General features: G+C 36.2%; 1 protein-coding gene across 4 annotated transcripts in view; it reads left to right on the top strand.

The window, feature by feature from the left end:
- The window catches only part of LOC129943438 (nicotinamidase), a 195,501-nt gene that overhangs the window by 151,348 nt on the left and 17,174 nt on the right, over nucleotides 1-26,979 (top strand). For all 4 annotated transcript variants that reach the window (XM_056052885.1, XM_056052883.1, XM_056052884.1 and 1 more), the window contains exons 4-6: nucleotides 19,645-19,749; nucleotides 19,927-20,061; nucleotides 20,133-20,261. In XM_056052885.1, the coding sequence (XP_055908860.1) occupies nucleotides 19,645-19,749; nucleotides 19,927-20,061; nucleotides 20,133-20,261 (369 nt within the window). The remainder of the gene's footprint in view (nucleotides 1-19,644; nucleotides 19,750-19,926; nucleotides 20,062-20,132; nucleotides 20,262-26,979) is intronic.

The raw sequence follows: 26,979 nt of genomic DNA, 5'->3' as shown, positions 1-26,979 counted from the left end.
TTTGGATAAAAAAAGAGATGCCCAACAATTTCACACAGGATTTGAAACCCAATGTGAGTAGGAGTTGATAGGCAGAGGCGGGTTAAAAGAAAAACCTTTATAACCCATTTCCATAATACGGTTAAGGTTAATATCCCCAAAATGAAACATTTTTTATAATCCAAATGTTCTTATTACTATGACATTTTATGCCAATAATTCTAATTAAATCTATAAACACTTCATTGTCGAGTGTGAAATTTTCTTTTTACGATGTCACTTGGCCAACTCAAACTCAAAATATCTTTAGTCTGCTTAGAAAAATGTAATAATGAAGCTCTTAAAATATACATATAAGTATGCCTATAGTTAAGTTAACTTTAAGTACCTAATATACAAACGCACTTAATACGATATTCCTAAAATGATGATTATATTTTAGCAACGCAAACCATCGTCGTCATCGAGCGTCGGTCGTTCCCTAAACTTTCATTTTGCTCCAAGTTTATGATATAGCAGATTGCTCCCTTCGTTTTATATTTTTGTCGCCTGATGCAAAGTAAATGCCACACCGTTTATGATACATACTGCGTGCTGTGCAACAAATCATTAATAATCCAACAACAAAATCAGCACCAGAAGAAAATAGAGGTGATACATATAATGGCTTCCACTCAATTTCACTTCTGCCTCCCCTAACCAAAAAACCAAAATTATTCGACTTAATATTACAAACATTTTTCGACTCTCCATTATGCATATGCAAAAATCTAAAAAGTAAAACAAAATTAAACAATGTTTATGTTCAAGCCTTAGAATTTTGCAGTGGGTACGAACTTCAAATATCCAAGCAAACACGAAGGAAACAGACCGGAAGCTGAACTTTAAAATCATTTGAATTCATCTCTTGGGTTTGTTTGTTATAGAGGGTGGTTAAATTTTAACTCCGATGTTGATTTTGAATAAAACAAAATTTTTTGAATTCCCATTGTTATTGGTCCGATTTGTCGAATTGAAAATTTTGAAATTCCTCGACGTTTCAAGGTCCCTAGAGTCGAAATAAAAGATTTTTAGATTATGTCTGTGCGGGCGTGTGTACGTACGTTCGAACGTTACGAAATTTGTGTCATCGTCCATAGCTCAAGAACTACAAGAACTAGAAGAGATATCGACATCAAATAAATATTGTTATACAGATACTAATGCAGAAAAGGCTCTCAAAAGTAAGGGTGGGTGAACATTTTATGAACCCAAGATATCTCACGAACCAATAACTCTAGAGACTTGAATTACATTTTGTATTATATATTGTAGCGTGATACCAAACTAATATGTTTTTGGAACCAGATCCAATTAACGTTTTTTTTATAAATCAAAAATGAAAAAAAAAATATTTATCATCTCGAAACCTTAACGAACAAAAAATGATTGTATCTAGAAAATGATTGTTTACATACTTACTTAAGGTGGCGCTTCAGTCCTGTGCGATCTAGGGCCTCACCCAACAACCTTCTTTATCTAGCTCAGTCCTTAGCTAGATGTCTCCAGTTTAGGGCTCTAAGTTGGGTGAGGTCAGTTTCCACTTGTGCGCGCAACCTGATCCGCGGTCTTCCTCTACTGCGCTGTCCTGTGGGTGTGTATTCAAAGACTTTCCGGGCCAGAGCATTGGTTTCCATGCACTCTACGTGACCTCCTCGTTCCATCTTAGTCGATGGACTTTTACCCTTTTGGCTAAGTCTACGTAGAGCCCGTACAGCCCGTACAGCTCGTCTTTCATCTTCTCATCCACTCCTCTTATAAGGCAAAGGGACCGTAGACCACGAGAAGAACTTTTCTCTCGAACCGACCCAAGGTGCTTTCATCCGCTTTTGTCATAGTCCATGCTTCTGCACCGTATAGCAGGACGGGGATGATAAGGGTCTTATATAGCAACACTTTGGTCCCGCGAGAGAGGACTTTACAACTCAATTGCTTTCTTAGCCCACAGAAACAGCGGTTAGCAAGAGTTAACCTTCGTTTGATCTCAGCGCTGGTGTTGTTTTCTGCGTTTACAGCGGAGCCTAGGTAGATGAAGTCCTTGACTACCTCAAAGTTACGTCTGTCGATTGTGCATTTTGACCAAAACGTCGGTGTTGTATGTCCTTTCTAGACGACAGCATGTACTTTGTTTTGCCCTCATTAACCGTTAAACCCATTTTTACCGCCTCTGCCTCAATACTCACAAAAGCCCCATTGACATCACGCTGAGTTCTTCCGATTATGTCGATGTCATTAGCATATGCTAGTTGTTGGACAGACTTTTAAAAGATAGTGCCTCTATTATTGACGTGTGAGCTCTGCACTATTTTTTCAAGCACGATGTTAAAAAAATCGCATGACAGCGCATCACCTTGTCTTAAACCTTTTTTAGACATCTAAGGGTTCTGTAAAGTTGTTTCCATCTTTCATGGAGCAGCGTGAATTTTCCATGGTCATCATGCACAAACGGACGAGTTTGGCAGGGATGCCAAAACTAGACATGTCTCTATACAGCTCGGCCCTCTAGATGCTGTCATATGTGGCCTTGAAATCGATGAAAATATGGTGGGTGTTGATTTGGTGTTCTTGGGTTTTTTTCAGGATCTGCCGTAAATTGAATATTTGATCGACTGTGGATTTTTCTGGTCTAAAACCACAGTGATAAGGACCTATCAGGTTGTTGAAGATAGGCTTTAGACTTTCACATATTACGGCAGAGAAGATTTTAAAAGCGATGTTAAGTAGGTTGATTCCTCTATAGTTGGGGCAGTTTAGAGGGTCTTCTTTTTTCATAATCGGGCAAACAATACTGAGATTCCATTCATCGGGCATGGTTTGTTTCGGCCATATCTAACAGATAAGTTGGTGCATGCTCCTAACCAACTTATCTTCAGCTGCTTTAAAAAGCTCGTTATTCAAGCCGTCCGCTCCAGCGGCTTTATTAGACTTCAGCTTAGATATGGCAATCTTTACTTCGTCTAAGTCGGGAGGACGGAATTGTTGGCTTTCGTCGTCTATGTTGAATGGATCATCCTGCCTGACAGCGGAATTCGGTTTATCGTCGCCGTTATACAGTCTGCAGAGGTTTTCCTCCCATATCCTCAGCATTGACTGCGGTTCCACTATGATGTTTCCACTTTCGTCTTTGCATCCTTCGGTTCTAGGTTTATGTACTTGTGACGTTTCGCACCGCAGCAAAATCTATGAGCCTGAATCCGTTGTCCGAAGTGTTTTCGTGCAGGCTGTTTTTCCGATTATTCCACCAAAGACGTCTTCCCTTCCTAGCTTGGCATTAAAATCGTATTGTCGTCTTTCTCTTCTGTGGGGCCGTGCGCGCATATCAGGCATATGTTGCCGAATTTAGCCTTGATGTTTATGGTCATGAGGCGCTCATTGATGCACCTATAGCTCAAGACTTCTTGCCTAAGTCTGGCTCCAATGAGAAAGTCGCATACAAATAAGCGCTGTTGGTTCTCGCGGTAGTAGTCACCATATTAAATATCGCAGTTTTTCATCCTCTTTTTGCCCGGCCCATCCCATTGTATCTAATGGATGGCGGTGGTGTCTGCTTTATAGCAGTCTAGGGCCTCCGCTAATTCTTCGGCTGCACGTGGTCTGTTAAGGGACCTAACATTCCACGTGGATGTCCGAAGTTCGTTATCCTTAATTTGTTTGCGTAGGTTGTCAACATTAAATCCTCCCATATCTGAGGTTTGTTGGTGCTTCGCAACTATGAGGTTTTTACGTGGCCAGGAAGTCAACCCGTCGGCACAACCCCCAACTTCGAACTAATTTTATCTTATATGAAATATTGTTTTCAACATTCGGTAAAATTGTGGGAAAAATCAAGTGACAGCTTTTTTTACAAGAAATTAATAGTTGTTAAAAATTGATGTTCGGCTCAAATCTTTTCAAAACTTTGAGATATTAGCTTTAACCTACTTTTATCTATTAAAAAATATTGTTGTCAATATTGAGTAAAATTAAAAGACAAATCGAATTGACAATTTTTCTTACAAAAAAATAAAAACCTAAACAAATTTTTTTTTAAATTTTGAGATAATCTCTTTAAGTCGAATTGACATCTTCAAACTATTTTTATCTCACAGAAAATATTGTTTTCGACATCCAGTTTTCTCTTTTTAACTTCCTATAGGAAGTTATTGTAATACTTCCGATTTGTCAAATTGAAAGTTTTGACATTTCTTGACGTTTCAAGGTCCCTGTGCGTGCGTCTATTCTTTATAAATTAAAAAAAAAATTAAAAACAAAATTTGTCTCCTCGAAAATTTTGAGAATACAAAGTGATTTATCTCCAAAACAATTTTGTGCAACGAAAAATACCGGTTTTAACAACTGGTAAAATTGTGAGAAAAGCTGAATCGACAGTTTTTTTTATAAAAAAATAAAAACCTAAGAAAAACATTGGTTGGTAAAAATTGATTTCTGACTCAAATATCTTTTCAAAACTTTGAGATTATGGCTATTAATAACTAATTTTTTCTTATAAGAAATATTGTTTTCAAAATTCTGAAAAATTTGTAGAAAAATGGAATTGACAGTTTTTCTTACAAAAAATAAAAACCTAAAAAAATTAATAAAAGTTGTTAAAAATTGATTGGATACTCAAATATCTTTTCAAAACTTTAAGATGAACTTCTTTTATCTTTTAAAAAATATTGTGGTCAACACTCAAATTTTGATGAAAATAATTTTTTTTAAATAAAAACATCCCAAAAATAATACTCAAGCTTGGTAAAAATTTACTCACGAATAAAAAAGCCTTTAAAAATTAAAAATATTGTCTTCAAATTTGTTTTATTTCACAGAAAATGTTGTTTTCGATATTCACTAGTTTTTTTTTATAAAAATTCAACAGTCCGTTTTTTCATAAAAATATGAAATCTACAAAAAATAGTGCGCAGATTTGGTAAAAATTGATCTTCTCTTGGTAAAAATTGATCGCGTGAATAATAGAAGATATTGACTGCAAACATTCTCATTCATCCAATTTGTATTTGTTTATGCAGGAAATAAAAACTTTTAAGAAAAGCTACTTAAAATGGTAAAAATTGCTTTTCGACCAACAATCTCGTTATCTAAAATTTATTTTGAAATTTTGAAATCGAACTATTTCATCATATGATAAATATTGTTTAATTTTTTAACAAAACACGAAAACAAACCTTTTAAGCAAGACAAATCGGCAGACTAGATGGGAAGTTATCATTGTTGGTCGCATTTCAGGCACGTTTTTATCAAGTCATTATCATTTCTTTTTATTATCATAATATTGGTTTTATTATGTATGGAACAATGTCCCATCTCATCGGCACACTCCCATCCGGTGGTTCAAACGTTCGATGAAGCAGTGGCATAATTCTGCGCAGTTAATGTGCCGAATTATCACATCCTTTAGCTCTTGAATTGTTGCTTGCTTTTTGACGACACATTTTCTTTCAAATAACTCCAAAGAAAGTAGTCAAATGGTTTCAAATCACATGACCGACTAGATAAGACCAATGAATTTGTCCTGCTGCAAAAGAGTCATTGTTGCGTTAGGTGTGTAGCAAGTTGAAACCACATATCGTCTATATCCATATCGTTCGATTCGGGCTATAAAAAGTTCTCACCGAACACCATTCACAGTAACTGCCTGACCCGGCCTCGTTTTGGAAGCAAAATTGGCCCGATGATGCTGTAAACCCATGAGCTGTACCAAGCAGTAACTCTTTGTGGGTGCCTTAACTTTCCGACATTCACTCTTGGATTATCATTCCCCCAAATGTGGAAATTCTGTTTATTAAAAATTGATCATCCACGGTTGCCATTCTTGACACTATTCTGACCATTGACGATCGTGTATCTTTCAATGGTTCAAATTGAGTGGTTAACATTCAACATGGGCCCTTAAAATTTAACCACCCTTTTTTAATTTAATTTTAATTTTAAAAGTATGTACGAAGTTATATATAAAAAGTGCAATAAAATTATGTTTGTGAGGTTTTATTAGATTATGTATGACTTTTTATTCAGATTCGAAGAAAGAGAACGCGCTTTCGATTTAGAGTTCATGATATTGGAAATGTATGAGGATGGTTATGGTTATAACTATGTTTTTATCTTTATGGAAGGGTACATACATATGAATATAAAATGAGAGTACTGCTTAGTCAGCAGTCAAGGACAAGGGTACGACAGACATCACGCATTTCAGGAAATTGAACTTTATGAGATTTTGTATTGCTATCAATTACGTCTATCCAGAGGCGTATTTAAGGATTCAGTGCCCTGGGATAGTAAATTTTGCTAAAATTAAGAACAATAATAAACGCGTCACTAACGCCGTTTTCATAAAAGTGCGGACCAATTACGCCACCGGCCCAAAATCCACACCAAACGGTAACTTTTTGAGGATGCATTATCACCTGGTGAGTCTCGAGTGGGTTGGTGTCGTCCCATATACGGCAATTTAGCTTTTTAACACAGCCATTCATCCAAAAATACACTACGTCACTAAAAATGAATTTTCGCACAAACTTGAGGTCCTCTTCCAAAAGGTTCGAGCCATCGAACAAACGGCGTGGTCTATGAACAAGAACTGTAAGCTCCTAGGTCAATTGGATCTTGTAAGAGGTAGGCCCAAGTTCCGATGCAAAATTCGCCAAATTGAAATCTGCGAAAGGCCGAATTCTTGTGCACGGCGAGAAATAGACTGCCTCGGGTTCTGCTGTACGCTTTCACCGACCTCTGTGAAGTTCTCGGCCGATCTTGCGTTCTCTTAACGTACAGGTTTTCGCTGATTGTTTACTGAACCTGTCGTCGCAAATTTGGCCACCAAATGAGGAGTCGATTGTGAAGGGCCACCACGTCTACCGTAAAATGGGCGCAATCCGCGTAACGTTGGTGTTAACCAACACTCATTCTGAAAGTAAAGTTTTATCATTTGAAGGTGCTGTTCAATCGTGTAACTTGCCATAATAAGCAACTGAATAATAAACAAAAGATTTTACAGATGTCACCGAAACAAAATGGCCACCATGCACGAGGCGTCAAAATCTACCCGCGCCAAAAAAAAAGACTTTGGTAAAGTATAACACTGGTCAAGAAGATAATAAAGCTGCCAAAGATTTTTGATTGCTTTAGTTTAAATTTGTAAGTCGTCACCTGCCATACAGCGGTTCTTAACAGGAAAACGTAAAACGCTAAAAAAATAAATGTTTGATCTTATACGACTTCGTTTTCTGAATGTTATAACATCAAGTTTTTTTTCTTCACTTTTCAAATAAAATTTGAAGAATGAAAAGTGAAAACTTTTTTCACTGTACAAATTTTGTGAAACACTTTGCACTTTTACTTTGAACTTGATTACATTTTTGCAAAGTTACAAAGTGAAGGAAATGTGTTTCATAATAAGTTAAGACATTTTGAAACTTTTGAACATTCCAATGGTCCAAAGAATTTTGTGCATATTTTGCAATTTTTCTATGTCAATGTTTAATGACTTAAAGGTGTTTATAATTGCTTTATACCCTGTATTTCCACAGCCTTGCCGCCCGTTCAAGCCTTATGGATTTTTACGGTTACTACGCCCCTGTGTTCAACCACCTGAGGACTAATTTAAACTTCTGCGAGGTAACGTGAAATCTTTCATAAAAAAGCCGTCACGTATAAGGACTAGGACTATACTATTCACAAAATTGTTTGATATTTGAAATAGAAAGCTCTAACTGAAAATCCGAGCAAGTGATGAGAAGAAGGGCGTTGGTGTTACTTTTTTTATTTCGAAGACACAGAAGTGTGTCTGCTTAAATTCAGGAAAGAAAGATTGAAGATTAAAGTTTTTGTCTATCCTTTTATTAGGAATTTTGTAGGTCTTTAAAAGAGTATTAAAGGGTACATTTTTTTTAATGTGATCAAGTGCTTCCTCATGGATTTTTAGGTGCTTATGCAGTTTACAGTATCCAATGAATCAGCTGTAAGCTCAAACTCCGGGGTATCTTTGATACCCTAACTATGCCAAAAATCAGTACCTATGTGCATTTGGAAAGCAAGGGGGGGGTTTAAAATAAGATGTCGATGCACATTAGTTTTTATTTCCTGAACATTGCAATAACTGGAATAGCCACTTTTCACATTCGAGTAGTGCGGGCAAAGAACGAATCTCCGTACTTGGCAGTGCGACCAAATTTGTGTATTCAAAAAAAAGGTTAAAAGATAATTTTGTGACAGATTTATATTGACAAAATTAACGACACTAGAGCCATTTCGTCTTGTTCAAAAAGGACATTTACAGAGAAAGTGAATCACAGTTTCCCATTGAAGTTGGTGGTCACAGCTTCAGCAATGAGTATTGCTGGATGCTCTCCTATCGGCCAATGTCCGGTACATATTGCAATGACCCTGGCTACATTATGCCTGGGTCTGGAATGGTTTTTGTTATAGGTACACGATATCTTCCTCAATATGTTTATTTTTGACTGTTCAAACTGCGATGGGATTCTTTCAGGAAAGTTGAAAAAATTTTGCTCTTTATAGCTCCAAAAGGAATATTTACCTTATCCACAAGTGAACTATGAAGGCCTTATTCGGGCTAACTAACTAATCAGTCTATTCTTTTAGAACTGTGCCACTACGACCTGGAACCCAAATAAGTGCGACGCGTAGGTTAATGCTCGATAGTTTATCCTGAATTTTGTATTGACTAGAATAGAGAATGTTAAGGCCGAGTTGATAGCCATAACAACCGCCTTGGTGTCAATGCAGATAACTATGTTTTTTTTTAGTTATTTTGTAATTCAGCTTAAGAACCACTGGCTAAATCAGGTGGCCGAAAAGACACTTTAGGAATCGATGAAAATTCCCAACCCAACTCCTCACTCCATCTTTCACACATCAGCAAAGATAGTGGTATCGAAGTTTTTCGTTACCATGCCATCCTTCCAATCCCTAGCTGGAAAGATAAATTTACAATCTTTAATAAGGTTGTAGTCAGCGGGCAGCCGATATCCGCTGGATTAAGTTCGTAAGTGTTGCCACGCCCATAGGGTTTAGAAAACCAACAGCGAGCTGATGATTATAAATATTAAATGTGTATGTCTACTGATAGTTCTGATACTTATAAAAGGTGCTGAGTGATATTTAAGACATCTGTTGGGCAGGATCCAAGGCCCCCTGTAGTGCCGACAAACGCAAACTTGTCAAACGCAGGCCACCACATAATCGATCCATAAAAAAAAATTGGTCCTACAAAGTTGGAAGGCTATACTTTTCATCAAAAATTTGTTTCACAGGCGTAAAAGGCAATGAAACGCCTTCTTAACCCCTAATTCAAAGTTTCAGTTTTGCTCTTAATAACATGAAGTCGAATGCTCGTGGCTTAATTGATTACATTATTCAGAGCCATATCCGTGATTTCGCTAATCATGGTGACGACCTTTTCCGACACCAGCAAAACCAAATCATCTGGTTGAGCTACCGGTTTCATCCCACAACTTTTTAACTTTACGAGGATTTTATTCATGATTAAAATCCATAGGAGCTGGAAAAGAAAACCAACCTGGGCTGTTTCTCTACTCAAATGTTTTGGAAGAGATTGTGTTACATAACGAAGTTTTAATCCTTTCATCACTTAACTTAGGATTTATCGATTGAATTCAAACCTCTACCCCGAAGTGAGTAAGTGATTCGTGAATCGATTCAGTAAAGACGTTATTGAAAGCATCTCCAACGTCTATCAAGGCAGCAAGAGTAAACTTGGATTTATTTAGCGCGGGTAGATTTTTCCGCACGTGGCGGCCATTATACACGATTGTTACACGATTGAAGGGCACGTTAAAATGATAAAACTTTATTATCAAAATGAGTGATCGGCAACGCAAACGTTGGGCATTGCGCCCATTTTATGGTACACGTGGTGGCCCTTCACAGTCGACTCTTCAAGCTTTGTTGGCCAAATTTGAGACGACCGGTTCAGTAAACAATCAGCCAACACCCGTACCTTCAAGAAACACAAGATCAGTAGAGAACATCGCCGCGGTCCGTGAAAGTGTACAGGAGAACCCGGAGCAGTCTATTTCTCGCCATGCAGAATAATTCGGCCTTTCGCAGATTTCAACTTGACGAATTTCGGGTCGGGACTTGGGCTTAAATTCGTATAAGATTTAACTGATCAGAGTTCATGACCATAGACAACGCCGTTAGTTCGCTGACTGGGCTTCGAATCGCTTGGAAGAGGACCATAGTTTTGGCCGAAAATTCATCTTTAGTGACGTGGCGCATTTTTGGATAAATCGCTGTGTTAACAAGCAAAATTTCCATATATGGGACCAGGCCAACTCACGCGAGGTTCACCAGGTGATAATACACCCTGAAAAAGTTACCGTTTTGTGTGGATTATGGGCCGGTGGTGTCATTGGCGGAACGCGCCGCAAGAAACCCAAACATCTAGAATTGATTGGTGATACTCATACCCAGAATTTTGAGATTTTCAGTCCTCTTGATGCAAATAAAGTCTGGATAATGAGGTCAAAGGTGTTAAATTGTGTCTGTCTAGTTATCACATTTTGCTGTTGAAGATTCACATCCGAAGAGGAGGTTTGTATTTCTAAACATGAACATAAAATAAGAAAGAGAGTCGGAGATAGAACGGAGCCCTATGGCACACCAGCTTTTATTTTGTATTTTTCATCAGACTTGAACTTATCCAATACTTCTTGTATTGACAATTGAAAGAGCATCGAGTCTCTGTTGAAAGCCCTTTTGTATCTACTTGGAACGAGATGAAAACAGCTTACGCTGTGGTTTTGTCAGCCTTGAATAGCACCTCTTTAGAACTATTGACATTTTTGAAATGTATCACATTTTAAGCGCTTTAACAAAAAAATAAAAAATGTCAATGCTTCAAAGTCTTGTTTTTTACTTAGTCAACGTGTTTAAAGGAAAGTTATAGTCCTCTCCAAAGACATCACGTTTCAAAAGCTTACCAACATACAAAAAATGTTAATTATAACATCCGACTCGCATTTGTGTACGTCACATTTTGATTACAAGTAGTATTACCTACGAACTCCAGCGATTGAATCACTGTAGAATATTAACAAAAGAATAATAAAAGGTTATTCGTGCAACATATTAAATGTTCCTTACCTTGTTTCCTCCTGAAAGACACGCCACACTGCTAGTTCGTCTTCAAAAATTGTGACGTCAAGGTAACATTGATCAAATAATAAAATACGTCATAACCCATTTCCTTATGCAAACGGATATAAAACACGAAAGCATGTAAAGTGTACATATACACACTTCCCGTCTTATAAAGTCTTCAATAGCTTTACAAAACGAGGATTGTGTGGTTTTATCGTCCTCCATAGGTACCTATAACATACCTACTACCTTCCTACTATTGAAGAAGAAAATGATGCCATTTATCGTTCCTTTTATTCAATTTAGTTGCTTTTGTACAAATTGACTTGACGTTGACTTTTGTGATAAATATAAAAATACATAACTTGAGTAGGTTCTTATACCTTCGAGAAAACAATAATGTACCTACAGATATCATAAATACCTTGCTCTATAAGGAATTCACAGAGAAGTATTAATTTTGTATGTCATAAAATTACAACCTACAGGAGAGGTGGTAGGTTATTCACATTAATTTCCGATGTGAACTCATGTTGATTGCGACAGTTTTTCAAATGTATTTTTGATTCTTTATAAAAGGAAGGTTGGTAAAGCTTTATTAGCAAGTGGGTTATAGGTATAGAAGATGTAGTCTTATCTAAGTCTAAAGTGAAAGTGCTACGTAACATTAAAATTAAATTATGGCGTCTTGGGTGACTAAGTGCTTAACTGAGATTCAAAATAAATACCGTCAAAATAGAGGAGAATTTCTCCAGAAAAATGTCAGATTTTTTTAAATTGTTAAGATGTTTTGAAAATTTTTCAACATTTTATCAGATTTTCTCCAAAAATAAAATAAAACACTTGTTTTTGTAAATTTTAAGAAAATCAGTTAATCGAACTTGCTTACTTTAAAAAAATTATACTCGAAGAATCCTTTCTTCATTGCACTCAAACCCTCAAATAATATTTTTAAAATGATACTTATGTGCATTGTACGTAATTACTTGAGGTGGCACTACAGTCCTATTTGAATAAGGGTTCCACCCAACAAACTTCTTCCTCTGGTTGTCCTGTGGACGTGGATTCTAAGACACCGGGCCGCGGCCGTAATCCAGCCATCTTAATCGTTGGATTTTTGTCCTTCTCGCGAAGTCTACGTCGCTGCACAGCCCGTACAAATAGCCGTTTCGTCTTCTGCTCCACTCATCTTCTGCTCCACTCATCTTCTATGCACACAGGGCTGATAGATCAAGCGAAGAACTTTTTACTTTTTTTGACGATGGCCTTTAGACGTTAAGGGATCCATAGACACCACACTTGTGTTCACACCGGTGCACTGGAAAATGGTGTGGCATCCGCCACAGACTACACACCAAATCATGCACAGATTAGTTGTGAAAGAGATTTCAAAAATTCGAAGAGGAAAGATCAGAATGACTGACGTTGAAGCTTCCGCGCTAATCAATGTTCCTTCGATTTGGGTTTCCTGATCCTTAAGAAACTCCAATTCATTAAAATACTACAATTTTGGTATACATATGTAGAGAGTCAGTAGGTAGACGGTAGGATGAACGCAACGACAATATTTTTCTTTTTACCACATCTATTGTTGCCTGGCTTTCAAGTCTTTATATTTTTTTACAAAAATTTTCCAAGCTTCTTTTTTCTATCGCGATTTTTATATTCGCTAGATTTTATTTGCCAGATTTCTGGAAGGTTTCTGTACAAATTTATAAAAGATCGCCAGAATTCACAATCCTGAATTGTCATTTTAACTACATGCGACGCACCACACTCAACAACGATGCACATGCAACAGAATAGCAAATGTGAGCGCGCATCCCCATACACATCACACCGATTGAGACACCGACACAAAACAATCAAAATCTTTTAATTTTACTCGCTCCGTGTCTCACACCGAAAATCGGTGTCGACACAAGCCCATACACCACACACATTTCCGCACACCGACACAAGTGTGAACACAAGTGTGGTGTCTATGGACCCCTTTAGATTTTAAAGAGACTGATCTATAGTTAGTGCAGTTAAGGCAGTTAAGAGGACCTCCTCCTTCCGACTATATTTTACAAATAAGTTGGTGCATGCTACCAAACAAATTATATCCAGCTGTTTGAAGAGCTGTTTGAGCGGCTTTGTTAAGCTTCAGCTTAGATATGGCAGTCTTTAATTCGTCTAAGTCAGGAAGGCGGTATTTTTGGCTTTTTTCGTCTATATTGAACAGATCATCCTGCATGACAGCGGAATTTTTTTTCGTCGTCGCTAGAGGGCATGTAAGCAGCCTCGTCCTTCCATGAAGCATTTGCGTGCCGATGCCGACATTCCTCATCAAACCAGGGGTTGCTTGTTGGTGGCTGCTTTAAACCCAGCACGTATGAGGCGTCTTCTCTGATTGCATCTTGGCAATGATGCCACTGGTTATCGATACGTTGTGTTGGCGGCAGAGAACGTCGAGAGAGGTTTTTGTAACTTGGTTGGAGAAGGATTTGGCGATCTCTTGCCATTGGACCCGTTCGACGTTGTATATCTTCTCCCAGCATTTCCCTGTTTTGCCTTTGGTCTGGAAACCCGAAGTGCTACCTTGGCTATAATGAAGTAGTGGTCCGAGTCGATGTTAGCTCCTCGGTAAGTTTGGACATCCATGATGCTGGAAGCGTGTCTACCGTCGACCACAATATGGTCAGTGGGGTTGACGGTAGATTAATCTGGAGAACTCTAAGTTCCTTTGTGGATGTTGAGGTGTGCAAAACACATACTGGCTATAATGAGGTTTCGCAGAAAAATCGATGAGTCTGAATCCGTTATCGGAAGTGTTGTCGTTCAGGCTGTTTTTTTAACCAAAGATGTTTTCCCTCCCTAGTTTGTCATAAAAATCGCCCAGGACAATTTTAATATCGTAGCTTGTTACAGGAAGTCACCCTTACACAGGACCTTCAACCTGAAGGACAAGGTGCTTGATTGAACTCCAAGGGCAAGAGTCGTCATATGATGCGCTCCTTACAGGTTTGGGCACCGAATATATCGTAGTAGCCCTTTAAGGTGTTCACTAAGCAGTCAAATTTTACTGGAACAGTAGGCACCACCGTTGATTCCACCTGCTGCCGTCTGGATAAAAGGGGAGGTGCCTTAGGAGAAATACCTTTACCCACCCCTAGTTTGCTACCCCCAACCGCTTTCCACTGGGGTTGGAACCCAATCTACAGTTGTGGTACTAGGCACCTAATGTTCAACGCGGGGAGGTGGGAGTAGGAGGTAGTAGAGGTGCACGCTTGTGTCCTCTTGAAAGCACATGTATACCATTTTAAGTATGCCATCATTCAAGCTTAACAAATGTGCGAAACATCTTTCATACCCATTCCACGCTCCTACTTTTAGAGTTTTAGATTGGTTTTTATTTTGATAATGTAAATTACAATTTTTTATAAAGTTTACAAGCAAAAAAAGCATGGCTTTACAGCCGTCTTCCTAGTTGACAAATCATAAAAAAAATAACATAGCTCAATAATACATATATTTAAAAACTTTCATTTATAATATTTGTAACATTCGACTTGGTCCGATAATTAAAACTTATTCACACTTGTAAATAAAACACAAATTTATTTTTGTATTTAAATCGCTCCAAACTTATTTATTGAACACTTTCAATTACTACTTTTCAAACACAGTCTTTACTTTCAATTATTCTTTTTAAACACAGTCTTTACTTTATCGCAGTTTACAACCAATAATAATCCCACTTCGCTTAAGAGTGCCTATTTTTATACCTCAAATCGGTTCGAGAAACTACTAGGTTGTTCTCGATGCTTAACGAAGCTAGTTCTCCTCTTAATCACTAGATGTTGCCCCTTCGAGGTTCTTGAATGCGCGGAATGTTCTCGAAGTTAGTTCTCCTCTTAATCACTGATGTTTCTCGAAGCGGTTTCTCCTCTTAATCACTGCTATCTTCGTAAGCTTTATTATTGCTCATCTTCATAACTCTCAAGATGTAATCGACTTGCATTTTTAGGGTTCGTATGAACATAGGTGATAATCCTGATTCCAACATAATAACATAATGGGGTGTATTTGATGGCAGCCTAAAAATTTGCTTAAAATAGTATCAGAGGAGTTTCTCAACTGTTTCGTATTGTGTCGTTCCCCAAGTTTGTGTCGCTTAAAACATGACAGACTCAGATACCGCTTTAAATATCTTGAACTTGCTGCTATGTGCTATACTTTTGTTAGTAAAACATCTTTTCCAAGTTGCACTAATTGCACCCTTAGCCTTAACTAGTTTCTCTCTTATATGAATTTCCATGCTCAAATTTTTCGTTAAGTGAACTCCAAGGTATTTGAATTCCGTGACAACTTCAATGACCTCTCCATGATAAAACTATTTTTTTTGGCTGAATTGCGGTCTCCTACTCGATTAAAAATCTAAATTTTGGAATTATTAATAATTAACACATTCAAATTCAAAAGCTGACAATACTGATACAGGTGATTAACAGTAATGATTCAGGTGATGTTGCCAAAAGAACAGTGTCGTCCGCAAACAGCACCGCTTTATTTATTTGTCCGGCGAAGTCTATGCCACCTGGTAAGAGGTCTGTGAGATCTTCAATCAACAAATCAAACAGACTCGGACTCAATGTACACCCTTGTCTGACTCCCGATTGAGTTTTAAACCCTCTCGACAACTCTTCTCCATTCCATACCTTAGCATTTGTATCTGCATATAGACTCTGAATAACTTTCCCGAACTTCCATGACATTCCGTAACTATACAGCTTGTAGATTAGCGCATGTCTATCAATCATATCAAAGATTTAAAGTCAACGAAAAACGTATATAGCTTCTTGTCTTTATTGAGGAATGTTTCTGCTATACTTTTTAGGATAAAAATGTGGTCAACCGTCGAAAAACCTGTCCTAAAGCCTGCTTGAAACTCCTTTAAGAGCTTGTTGTCTTCCATCCATTTATTAACACGTTTTTGCAAGACCAGCGTGAATATTTTATATGAACCATTTAGAAAGCATATTCCTCTATAATAAGACAGATCGCCCAAGCTCCCTTTCTTATGAATCGGGAAAATAATGGACTCCTTGAATTCTACTGGTATCATTCCTGTTTTCATGGCATTGTTATATATAGTTTTCATTCGATTGATTAGCTCCGCTGTTCAATACTTATAAAATTCTGCTGGTATGCCATTCGGTCCGCATGCTTTCCTATCCTTAAGTTCCATTACAGCTGAAATCACTTGTTGGTGTCTTACTGCAGCATCAAGAGTTTCATTTTTAAAACCCGGAATAGCGTATTGAAAAACAAGTTTCCCTTCTGTTGGATTCAACAAACTCTGAAAGTGATCTGCCAGCTGATCAGAGTCTATACTAAAATGGTTTGAACATTTTTTTCCATTCAGCTGCTTTGCCAGGTTCTAAAACTCTGTTTCGATTTTACAAGACGCTAATCTCTTAGATTCAGCTTCGAAGAATACTGCCTTCCTTAGCTTACATATTAACTTGAAAGATCTCGATATGAATTTTTGAAGTAGCCATCATTCGAATATCTGTATGCTCTAAGCCAGCTAAACGATAATTCCCGTGCCTTTCTACAGTCAACATCAAACCATGGCTCTATAAAGTTCTCCCGGCATTCGTTGCCTAAGAGACTATAGTCTATCACAGAGCTTCCCTGTCTACTGATAAAAGTTAATTGACCTTCCATATCTAACAAGCTTGTACTATTTCGTATTCTTTATCCTTACGAGTTACACAGGTCAATAAGAGTTCAAACTTGGAAGTTAAGGTTTTGAGCAGATTCGAACTAACAGAGACCCCCATTTAATTTGTTTGGTCAAAAACCGAAAATTCGAATTTTCTCAAAAACAAACCGAAAGATTTTTTTTAAATCCTCCCGAAAATTGATTTTTTAATTTGGCTTCTTTTAGTAAGAAACAAATATTTTTGTATTGCTCCGGAAAGGTACCACTAATATAACCGTTTTCTTATTTTTTTATTTCTCGGCAACTTTTGAACCGGTTTTAATATTTTTTCTTTTTCAACGTGGATTGGATTATTAAAAAAATGTTGAATTTTGTTTTTCAACATTTTTTTACGAAATTCAAATGTATAGAGCGTATATTTCCAACAACTGCATACCAAAAATATTTTTAGATCAAAATTGAAAAAGTTTATAAGAAACCGCTCTAACGATTTTCGAAAAAAAATTGGAAAATCAAGGGTTTTTTTAAATTATTTTTTTTTTTTTTAATTATTTTATTTGTATTAAATGTAACCCCTTCCCATCTCACCAGATCGAATCCTGTGCTAGAGGCCGAAAGAGCACATTGTTTTGATAAAAAATTTAATTACATTCCCATCTTTTACCCAAATAAATGCATTTGGTACATATTTGTGTATTTTTATAACTATAACTATTGTGAATACCAACGATGGCCGGATTAACGAATATGATAAGTTTAGTCAACAATCTACTTTAAAGTGTCTATCAAGAAGTATTTAGTTTGGTACCTTTGTATATATTGTGATATGAGAACTCGCTTCGTTAAGCATCTAGTAATTAAGATGAGAACTCGCTTCGTTAAGCATCGAGAAACATCTAGTGATTAAGAGGAGAACTAACTTCGAGAACATTCAGCGCATAAAAGAACCTCGAAGGGGCAACATCAAGTGATTAAGAGGATAACTAGCTTCGTTAAGCATCGAGAACAACCTAGTAGTTTCTCAAACCGATTTGAGGTACAGAAATAGGCGCTCATAAGCGAAGCGGGATTATTATTGGTTGTGAACTGTGATAAAGTAAGGACTGTGTTTAAAAAGTGATAATTGAAAGTGTTCAATAAATAAGTTTGGAGCGATTTAAATACAAAAATAAATTCGTGTTTTATTTACAAGTGAGAATGAGTTTTAATTGTCGGACCAAGCCAAATATTACAGTATGATTTTAAAAAAATTATTCTTTAAGATAAGGTCGTCTCTTAATTGCCTTCGCCTATATAAAAGAATAAATACTTAGTACAAGTTTAAGAAACGGGGCAGAAAGAGTATATGTATTTTCTATTAGAATCACAATTTCAACTTATATACCTTATATCTATATACATATAACGTACAACCTCTTCAACTATTGCTTACGTGTCACTTATTAACTTTAAGCTTAAACGCCCAAAAGCCTGATGTTAACAACACATGAAAAGCAATTTCTTGTACCTGTTCGTATGCCTGTTTTTTTTAAAACTTTAACGAAAAAAAACTGAACGTAATAACTCCATTTTTGTGTTGAAAACTTGTAGGAAAGAAGGAATGAAATTGGATCGTAGTAATTACCTTCTACCTACCAATAACATTCCTTCATTATTATCATAAACATGTCTTTATCTATCTATCTGCATAAAGGTTTTTTAGACACCTACCGAACTACACAACCAATAGGCGATCGGTTTACAATTTAAACATACATGTTCTGCCTCTTTCTTATCTTCAGATAATATATTTTCCATCCTGGTTCTTCTAATATGAAATTTAAAGAAAGCTGTCCAAAGGATAAAGCTTTGAACGAACTAGTTGAATACACAAACAATTATTGTTTTCGTTAAGTATGCTTACAAGTATTTTTCATTTCCTGGATGAGTTGTGTTTTGGGATGAATAGCGCCTTTGTATATACAAAGGAAATACTTGGAAACTAGCTTACCGACAAAAAATGGTGTGTATATTTGATAAGTTAATTCAAATACACAAACCATTTCCTCTAACATAATATTTTCTTTTATTATTATAAAAAGTTAAGCTTTTTCAACAAATTATAAATTAATATTCAATAAAATACAATAGTCTACGTGAAATTGTCTTTGTTTTGACACCTTATTTGTTAAAATTAGTTCCGTATGAGAGCCGAAAAAGGGCGACATGCTAACGAAATAATATATATGAAGATGATTCGTCCAGACTAAATTCCTATTCAATCACTAAACAACTGCATAACAAAAATATTTGTAAGAAAAATTGAAAAATTTGTATATATAAACAAATTTATTTAAATAAAACCGGTCTAACGATTTTCAAACAAAAATTGAAAAATGGAGGTTTTTATATCTTTGAAGACAAACTTATTTCACAGGTATGTACAAGTTCGTGCGATCCAGTAGTGCAATTTATTTTCCCTGAATACCCATTTTGCATTACGGCGAAATTCTCATTTTTGAATTCTTCGCATGGAAGGACATTATAGTTAATTTCGTGACTTGACATTCAAGAGAAAATGGAAATTTACTATAAATTGCCACGGGATAAGGACGAATGAAAGTATAGACGAAGACGAAGACGACTTAAGACTAACGCTTGCGACGACATCATGAAAACGAAGATGAAGTTTCTTATTAATTTTTTCTGTTTTTACTTTTTTGATATTGAATTTTATTTGTGTTCTTTTTATCGTTCCCGTTGCCGTTCCCTCCATCACCACCCTACCACTCTCCGTTTCATGCAATCAGATCGTTCGTCCTGTGAATGCTTTTCTCATTGTTGACGTTCAAAATGACTTTATAAGTGGATCGCTGGATATAAGTAATTGCAGTGCACAGCACAAGGGACAGGAGGTGAGTTGAGTTTGTGTAACATTTTTAAAATTGGTGTGTGTGTTTTGCTATGTATGTATGTATTTTATACGAGAGTAAGGATGAATCAATTATAATTTATTTAGAAAACGTTTTTGATGTCTCTTTGTGTTGATTTGATTTGAATTGTTATGTTAATTTAATTGATTTAACTTTTAGATCTTGGATCCAATAAATAATCTCTTGGGAACAGTGGATTTTGATGCAGTGTTTTATTCATTGGATTGGCATCCAAGTGATCATGTATCATTCATAGATAATGTCAAACTAAGACCTTTGGATGAAACTTCACCTGTGAGTTTTCTTAAGTGAACATTTTTGTGTGGAATTTCATTTAATTAATTTATTTATATGGTTTTACTTAGATTGATGCTAATTCAGCACAAGTTTATGATACAGTAATATTTGCTGGTCCACCACCAATGAAGCAGCGATTGTGGCCACGGCATTGTGTGCAGGATTCTTGGGGCGCTGAATTACACAAGGACTTGAAGGTAAGACTACTTTAGTAAAATTTAATTTTTCCATTTGATGTATCGAAAAACAAAAAGGAAGCTAAACTAAATGAAACAAATAGTATCTGTACATTATGTGAACAAATCGAAATTTATTGGAGACGGTCATCACTACCAATTGTTTCATCAACCAGATACTTGCAATGAATAAAATCTTATCATGGTTAGTGCAAACAACTTTTTAAAGTTCATCCCTAAATTCCAAAAAAGAAGCTAGAGGACTTTTTATCTACTAACAAAGTTCTATTTACTTTTGAATCATGTAAATGCTTTGATTTTGTCGGTTTGTAAATACTCCAAAGACCAAATGGTACAACCATAACTGATCAAAGCGCGACAAGGAAAATGATAATTGATAATACCGATGTTATCGCTAACAAAAAAGGTTAAAAAAGCCTGAAGAGGGAAAGGAGGAAGAAAAATATCACCTTCTTCTTCATCAGTTCTTTAGTTCTTTATTAAAAAGGAATAGCATTACACAGTAAGATACAATATCTTCTTATAGCGCAAGCTTTATATATAAATTCAAATTCGTGTGCTACTTTAGGAGTGATTTAACAAAGCAAAATTTGAGAAATGTTAATAATTTAATGAAATACATATGTAATTTAAAACCGTACTCAAAATTAACTAAAATGTTATTAAAAAATCAACCTTACTAACTTACTTAAGGTGGCATTGCAGTCGTTTGTGAAATAAGGCCTCACCCAACAATTTTCTCTTCATCTAGCCTGGTCTCTAGCTGAATGTCTTCATTTTCGCACTCCAAGTTGGGTGAGTTCACATTCCACTTGTGCGTGCCACCTGATCCTCGGTCTTCATGTACTGCGCTGTCCTGTGGGTGTGGATTTGAAGACTTTACGAGTCAGAGCATTGTTTTGCATGTGCTCTACATGACACACACATCTCACATCTAATGGTTGGAACCTAGGTAGTCAAAGTCCTCAACTACCTCAAAAATTTCGAAGTTGTATGTCCTTTCTTGATGACAACATGAACTTCTTTATGCCCTCAATAACTGCTAAACACATTTTTCCCGCCTCTACCCCAATACTCTAAAAAGATCATTGTCAACACGCTGAATTATTCCGATTATTTTTGACTTCGAAAGGTTCGAGCAGCGTGAATTCTCTATGGTCTGCGGACTTTCCTCGTATGAAACCACATTGATAAGGACCTATCAGGTTATTGACGATGGGCTTTAGACGTTCAAATATTAGAAGAGAAGATTTTATAAGCGATGTTAAGAAGAATAATGCCCTTATATTTGGTTTGTACTGTCTCCAAGTTGGCAAACTTGTCGGTTAGATAATTAATTAATTATCTATAGCTGCTTTGAAGGCATCGGTATTCAATGGTATTTGGTGGGCGTCAATTTGATGTTCTTGGGTTTTTCCAGGATGTTCCGTAATGTGAATATTTGATCGACTGCGGACTTTCCTCGTCGTTGGTCCCTCGAGAGAGGACTTTACCACTCAATTGCGTTTGATCTCAGCCCTGGTATTGTTTTCTACCTAGAAGTTACGTCTGTTGATGGTGACGTTTTGATTTTTGATTTTTGCCACCTCTGCCTCAATACTCACAAAAGCCCCGTTGACATCACGCTGAGTTCTTCCGATTATGTCAATGTCATCAGCATATGCTAGTAATTGGACAGACTTTTAAAAGATAGTGCCTCTAGTGTTGACGTGTAAGCTCTGCACTATTCTTTCAAGTACGATGTTAAGAAAATCACATGACAGTGCATCACCTTGTCTAAAACCTTTTTTGACATTGAAAGGTTCTGTTAAGTTGTTTCCAACCTTTATGGAAGAGCATGAATTCTCCATGGTCATCCTGCACAAAGGAACGAGTTTGGCAGAGATGCCAAAACTAGACATGGTTCTATATAGCTCGTCTCTATAGATGATGTCATGAGCCGCCTTGAAATCGATGAAAATATGGTGAGTGTCGATTTGGTGTACTTGGGTTTTTTCCAGGATCTGCGTAATGAGAATATTTGATCGACTGTGGACTTTCTTGGTCCAAAACCACACTGATAAGGACCTATCAGATTTTTGACGATGGGCTTTAGACGTTCACATATTACAGCAGAGAAGATTTTATAGGCAATGTTAAGTAGACTGATTCCTCTATAGTTGGTGCAGTTTAGAGCGTCTCCTTTTTTCAGGACCGGTCAAACAATACTGAAGCTCCATTCATCGGGCATGTTTTCTTCCGACCATATCTTACAGATAAGGTTGTGCATGCTCCCTTATCTCCAGCTGCTTTAAGGAGCTGGGCATTCAAGCCACCCGCTCCAGCGGCTTTATTAGATTTCAGCCTAGATATGGCCATCTTTACTTCGTCAAAGTTGGAAGGACAGGATTGTTGGCTTTCGTCGTTTATGTTGAATGGATCATCCTGCCTCACAACGGAGTTCCATTCGTCGTCGCCATTATACAGAAGTGGTCCTCGTCCTTCCATATACTAAGCATTGACTTCGGTTCCACTATGATGTTTCCACTTTCGTCTTTGCAGCCTTCGGTTCTAGGTTTATGTAACTGTGAATTTCGTTTCATCTGTTCATAAAACTTTTGAACTTCATTCCTGCTTTTAAAGCTCTCAACATCTTCGACCGAATGCTTCTCATGCCCTCTATTTTTCCTTCTGAAAAGTCGGTGCTCCTCTCGCCTCTTCTGCTCATAGAGCTCATGAGCAGGTCTCTTCCTTTTATGCAGCGCCGCTTTGCTTGCCTGTTGTTTGGCTGCATTTGCCTAGTGACATTCCTCATCAAACCAGGGGTTCCTTGTTGATGGTTTCTTGAAACCCAGCACATCAGAGGCGGCTTCTCTGATTGCTTCTTGGCAATGTTGCCACTGGTTTTCGATACATTGTGTTGGCGGCACAGAACTTCGAGAGAGGTTACTTGCAACTCGGTAGAAAAAGGATTTAATGATCTCTTGCGATTGTAGCCGTTCGACGCATCTCCCTGTTTTTCCTTGGGTCTGGAAACCCGAAGTGCTACCTTGGCTACAACGAGGTAGTGGTCCTAGTCGCTGTTAATTCCTCGGAAATTTCGGACATCCATGGTGCTGGAAGCGTGTCTAGAATGGGTATGTTATTGAGCAAAATTGGCCTATTTGAGGTGATCATTATCCAAAGGTGGTTTTTAAGACCATGTTACATCTTCAAGAAGTCACAGTTTAGTGTAAACTTCAATTATTGGTCTATATTTCTTCAAGAATGAAGACGGGCAAATTATTTTAGTCAAACAGGAATGTTTTATGGCCATGGTTAATGACTTTTTCGCTGCTGTAGTCGGTTCCAACAAGACGGCTGCACTACAACCAACAAAATAATCAATTTTTAATGGAAACTTTTGTTGAGAGCAATATCTTGCTTCGTGGGCCTGTGGCGCTGCCTCCAAGATTGTGCGTGAGATTTAACACAGCATGGAGACTATTTGTTGGGGGATTATTGCTGCAAAAAGTTCTCAAAAATTGGTCCTCATGGCTGAAACTTATAGAAACAATGCCAATTCTCCGAATTGGATTCAATAATGCATTGATTTTGTTTCTTCTTGAAACCCAAATATCTTAAACTCCCCTTGTAGAAGGTTTAATTTCAAACAATTTCCTATTCCAGCCGCCTTCACAAGTAAAGAACTACGCCATTACTTTCTATTAAAGGATACAATCCTCAGTAAAGCATTTAAATAGTTAAATGTCAACAAAATTTCAATGCTTCATATTTGAACTTAAAGATGAAATTGGTTAAGTTATTATTGAGGAAATATACAATCGCAAATGTGGTACAGTAACCGTAGCCAAAGGGACTATTTTGCTGATGTGAACAACATTTACCAGATGCTAGCATATCAAATAATCAGGGTTTACTTAAAGATACATAAGAAACTCTTGGGATGACCAAACTCAGGGGATAACCAATATTGACATTCGTAAAAGGAAAAGGCCCATAGTGGTGGTAGCTAAAAGGAACTTGCAAGTCAGAGTTTATTCCTTTAACATCCCTTAAAACATAAATTAAATCCATTGTTTATTTTAATAGAACTTAAGCACGCACATTACATTCCCACTAAAAATGTTTACATTCAGACAATTAAATTGAAAACGAAATAGAAGCACTCAATTATTTTTCTTAGTAAAATATTTGAAGTACCCATTATATTTTTAACATCCGCATTCTTATTTTTCTGCTGATTCATAGGACTATAGGTATTGCTATTTTATATTGTCCTTAAGTCTCTTTGTTCGGAATACTTTCTTTTCTTCACTCTGGAATGTCCTTTTCATTGACTTCATTCATCCAGTTCCTCTTTGAGTTTATCATTTATAAGAACAATCATTATTAACTGCAAACCGAAATCGATTCGATGTGAAGAAATCCTCGAAAGTGCTCAAATTGCTCACTTAGAAAACATTTGCACATTAAGAAAACAATATGACAGCAAGTTGATAGATAGATATACTTTTCAAAACTGTCAACGACATCGTTGCCGTTGGTTTGGTTGTTTTATTTTTGAAATCTATTCTAAATTTTAAAGGACACTTTCTTATTTTCTATGAATATACTGAGATATATGTAAATGTGTATAGAAATAAATGTTTCAAAACTTAGTTTGTTTTTTTACTATTCAGTTTTCAGTTTAGTAAATACTCTGTTAACCATAAAACCATTCCATTCGGATTCAATTAACATAAGAATTTTCCTCACATTTCGTAATCCGATTTTATCCTCTCGAAGGGATTTGTAATGGTTGGTTGTGTTTCTTAACTCAAACCCTCCACAAGTAAATGAATACAAACAGACTAAAGAAATTCTATTTCATAATATTAACGTTTTCTATTTAAATAACAGTGAGGTGCAAAATAAAATAACATCATTCAAACGGAAATAACATCATCAATGACGGAAGGACAATATGGTCAGGGCACCAATAAAGATAGATAGATATAGATAGATATTCTTTATTTTCGTATTAACAGTTACATTTGGTAAGCTACTCAAATAAAACTAAGATTTCTAGACTTTAGTTTAGAAGTATGTAAGTAGAAAAAAGGTTAGTGTAAATGATAATTGGTAAATATATTTTAATATATTAGTAATTTGTTAGTAAGAATTAACATATTGTTAAATAAATAAATGAATAAATTATTCTATAAATAAATTAATTAATAAATAAATAAACAAATAAATTAATATTAATAAATAAGTAAATTAATAAATAGAGAAATGGACAAATAATTCATAAATAATGAACATAGGGAAAATAAATAAATACATTAACAATTTAAGGAGAAATATTTAAACATAGGTACGAATAATTCAAACTAACTAAAACATATCGAAAAAATGGTTAGTGAATCAATTGATTAATGAGCGGATTTTCAGAGGTTTCACAATTTAGCAAGAATGTGTTAGTCAGTTAATTGATTCTTACAGAAATCAATTCAACATTTGCCTTCTCATGTAAGTCTGTGGTGGAATAATATCGTGGAAGGTTAAGCATCATTTTTAGAAGCTTGTTTTGTGATACTTGCAGTTTTTTAAGATACAAATTTGCACATTTCCCACAAACCTGGCATCCATACAGAAGTATTGCTTGGAATACTACTTTTTGGATTATCATTTTATTATCGTTGTTAAGACAGGACTTTCTATTTATAAAAGGATACAACATATTTATAGCAATGCTAACTTTTTGCAGAGTTCTGGCAATATGTTCTCTGAAAGTCAGTTTTTGATATAAATAAATACCAAGATATTTCACACTTGATTCCCATTTAACATTAACGGTTAGTTGATTGCTTGGTAGGTAACAAGATCTTCTTTTTCTACTGAAAAAGATGGCTTGTAGCTTGTTAGCATTCAGCTTTATTTTCCATTTAGTGTAATAGTTAGTCATCAATTCTATCGCATCTTTTAAATTTGTCTCAATTGTAAGACTAAATTCATGCAATGAAAAGATACCTATATCATTCGCAAATATGGCTATCTGGCAACCTGGTAATCTAGGAATATCAGAAGTATAAATATTGTACAGTAAAGGACTAATTACTGATCCTTGCGGGACACCATAGTTTACTCGGTAACAGTTAGACAAACAGTTGTTGACGAAAACACTAAATTAACGATTGGACAAAAAACTTTGGATAATTTTTACAAGATACGAAGGAAACCTGAAATATACCATCCTGTGCACAATTCCATCGTGCCAAACTGAGTCAAATGCCTGTTCTGTATCAAGTAAAATAAGCCCAGTCCATTTGCCAAGGGATCGGTTTTTCTTAATATGTTCACAGACTCTAAATACCTGTTGAGTAGTACTGTGATGCGTTCTGAATCCAAATTGTCCATTTGGAAATATCTGAAGCTCATCAACGTTTTTTTGACACTTTGCTTATACTACTGAGCAAACTTATTGTTCGATAGCTTGTTGGGAGTTTTGACGGTAGTCCAGGTTTAGGAATCGGTATTACATTTGCATATTTTCCAATTCTAATAAAAATATTGCGTTTTGAGACATGCGTTTATCAAAAACGTAAAAAATTCAAGCCCTGCTTTTGATAGTTTTTTAAGATAAATGTTTTTCATGTTATCTAGTCCATCTGTTTTTTTTTAGTTTTAAATTTTAAACGATGTATTTAACATCCTCCCTGGATATATACTGATCTTTATTAGTTTCAGTGATTTG

The sequence above is a fragment of the Eupeodes corollae genome, chromosome 1, assembly GCF_945859685.1.
Source record: "Eupeodes corollae chromosome 1, idEupCoro1.1, whole genome shotgun sequence".
NCBI lineage: Eukaryota > Metazoa > Arthropoda > Insecta > Diptera > Syrphidae > Eupeodes > Eupeodes corollae.
Note: the sequence above shows the minus strand (reverse complement) of the source record. Positions and strands in the feature narration are given on the sequence as shown.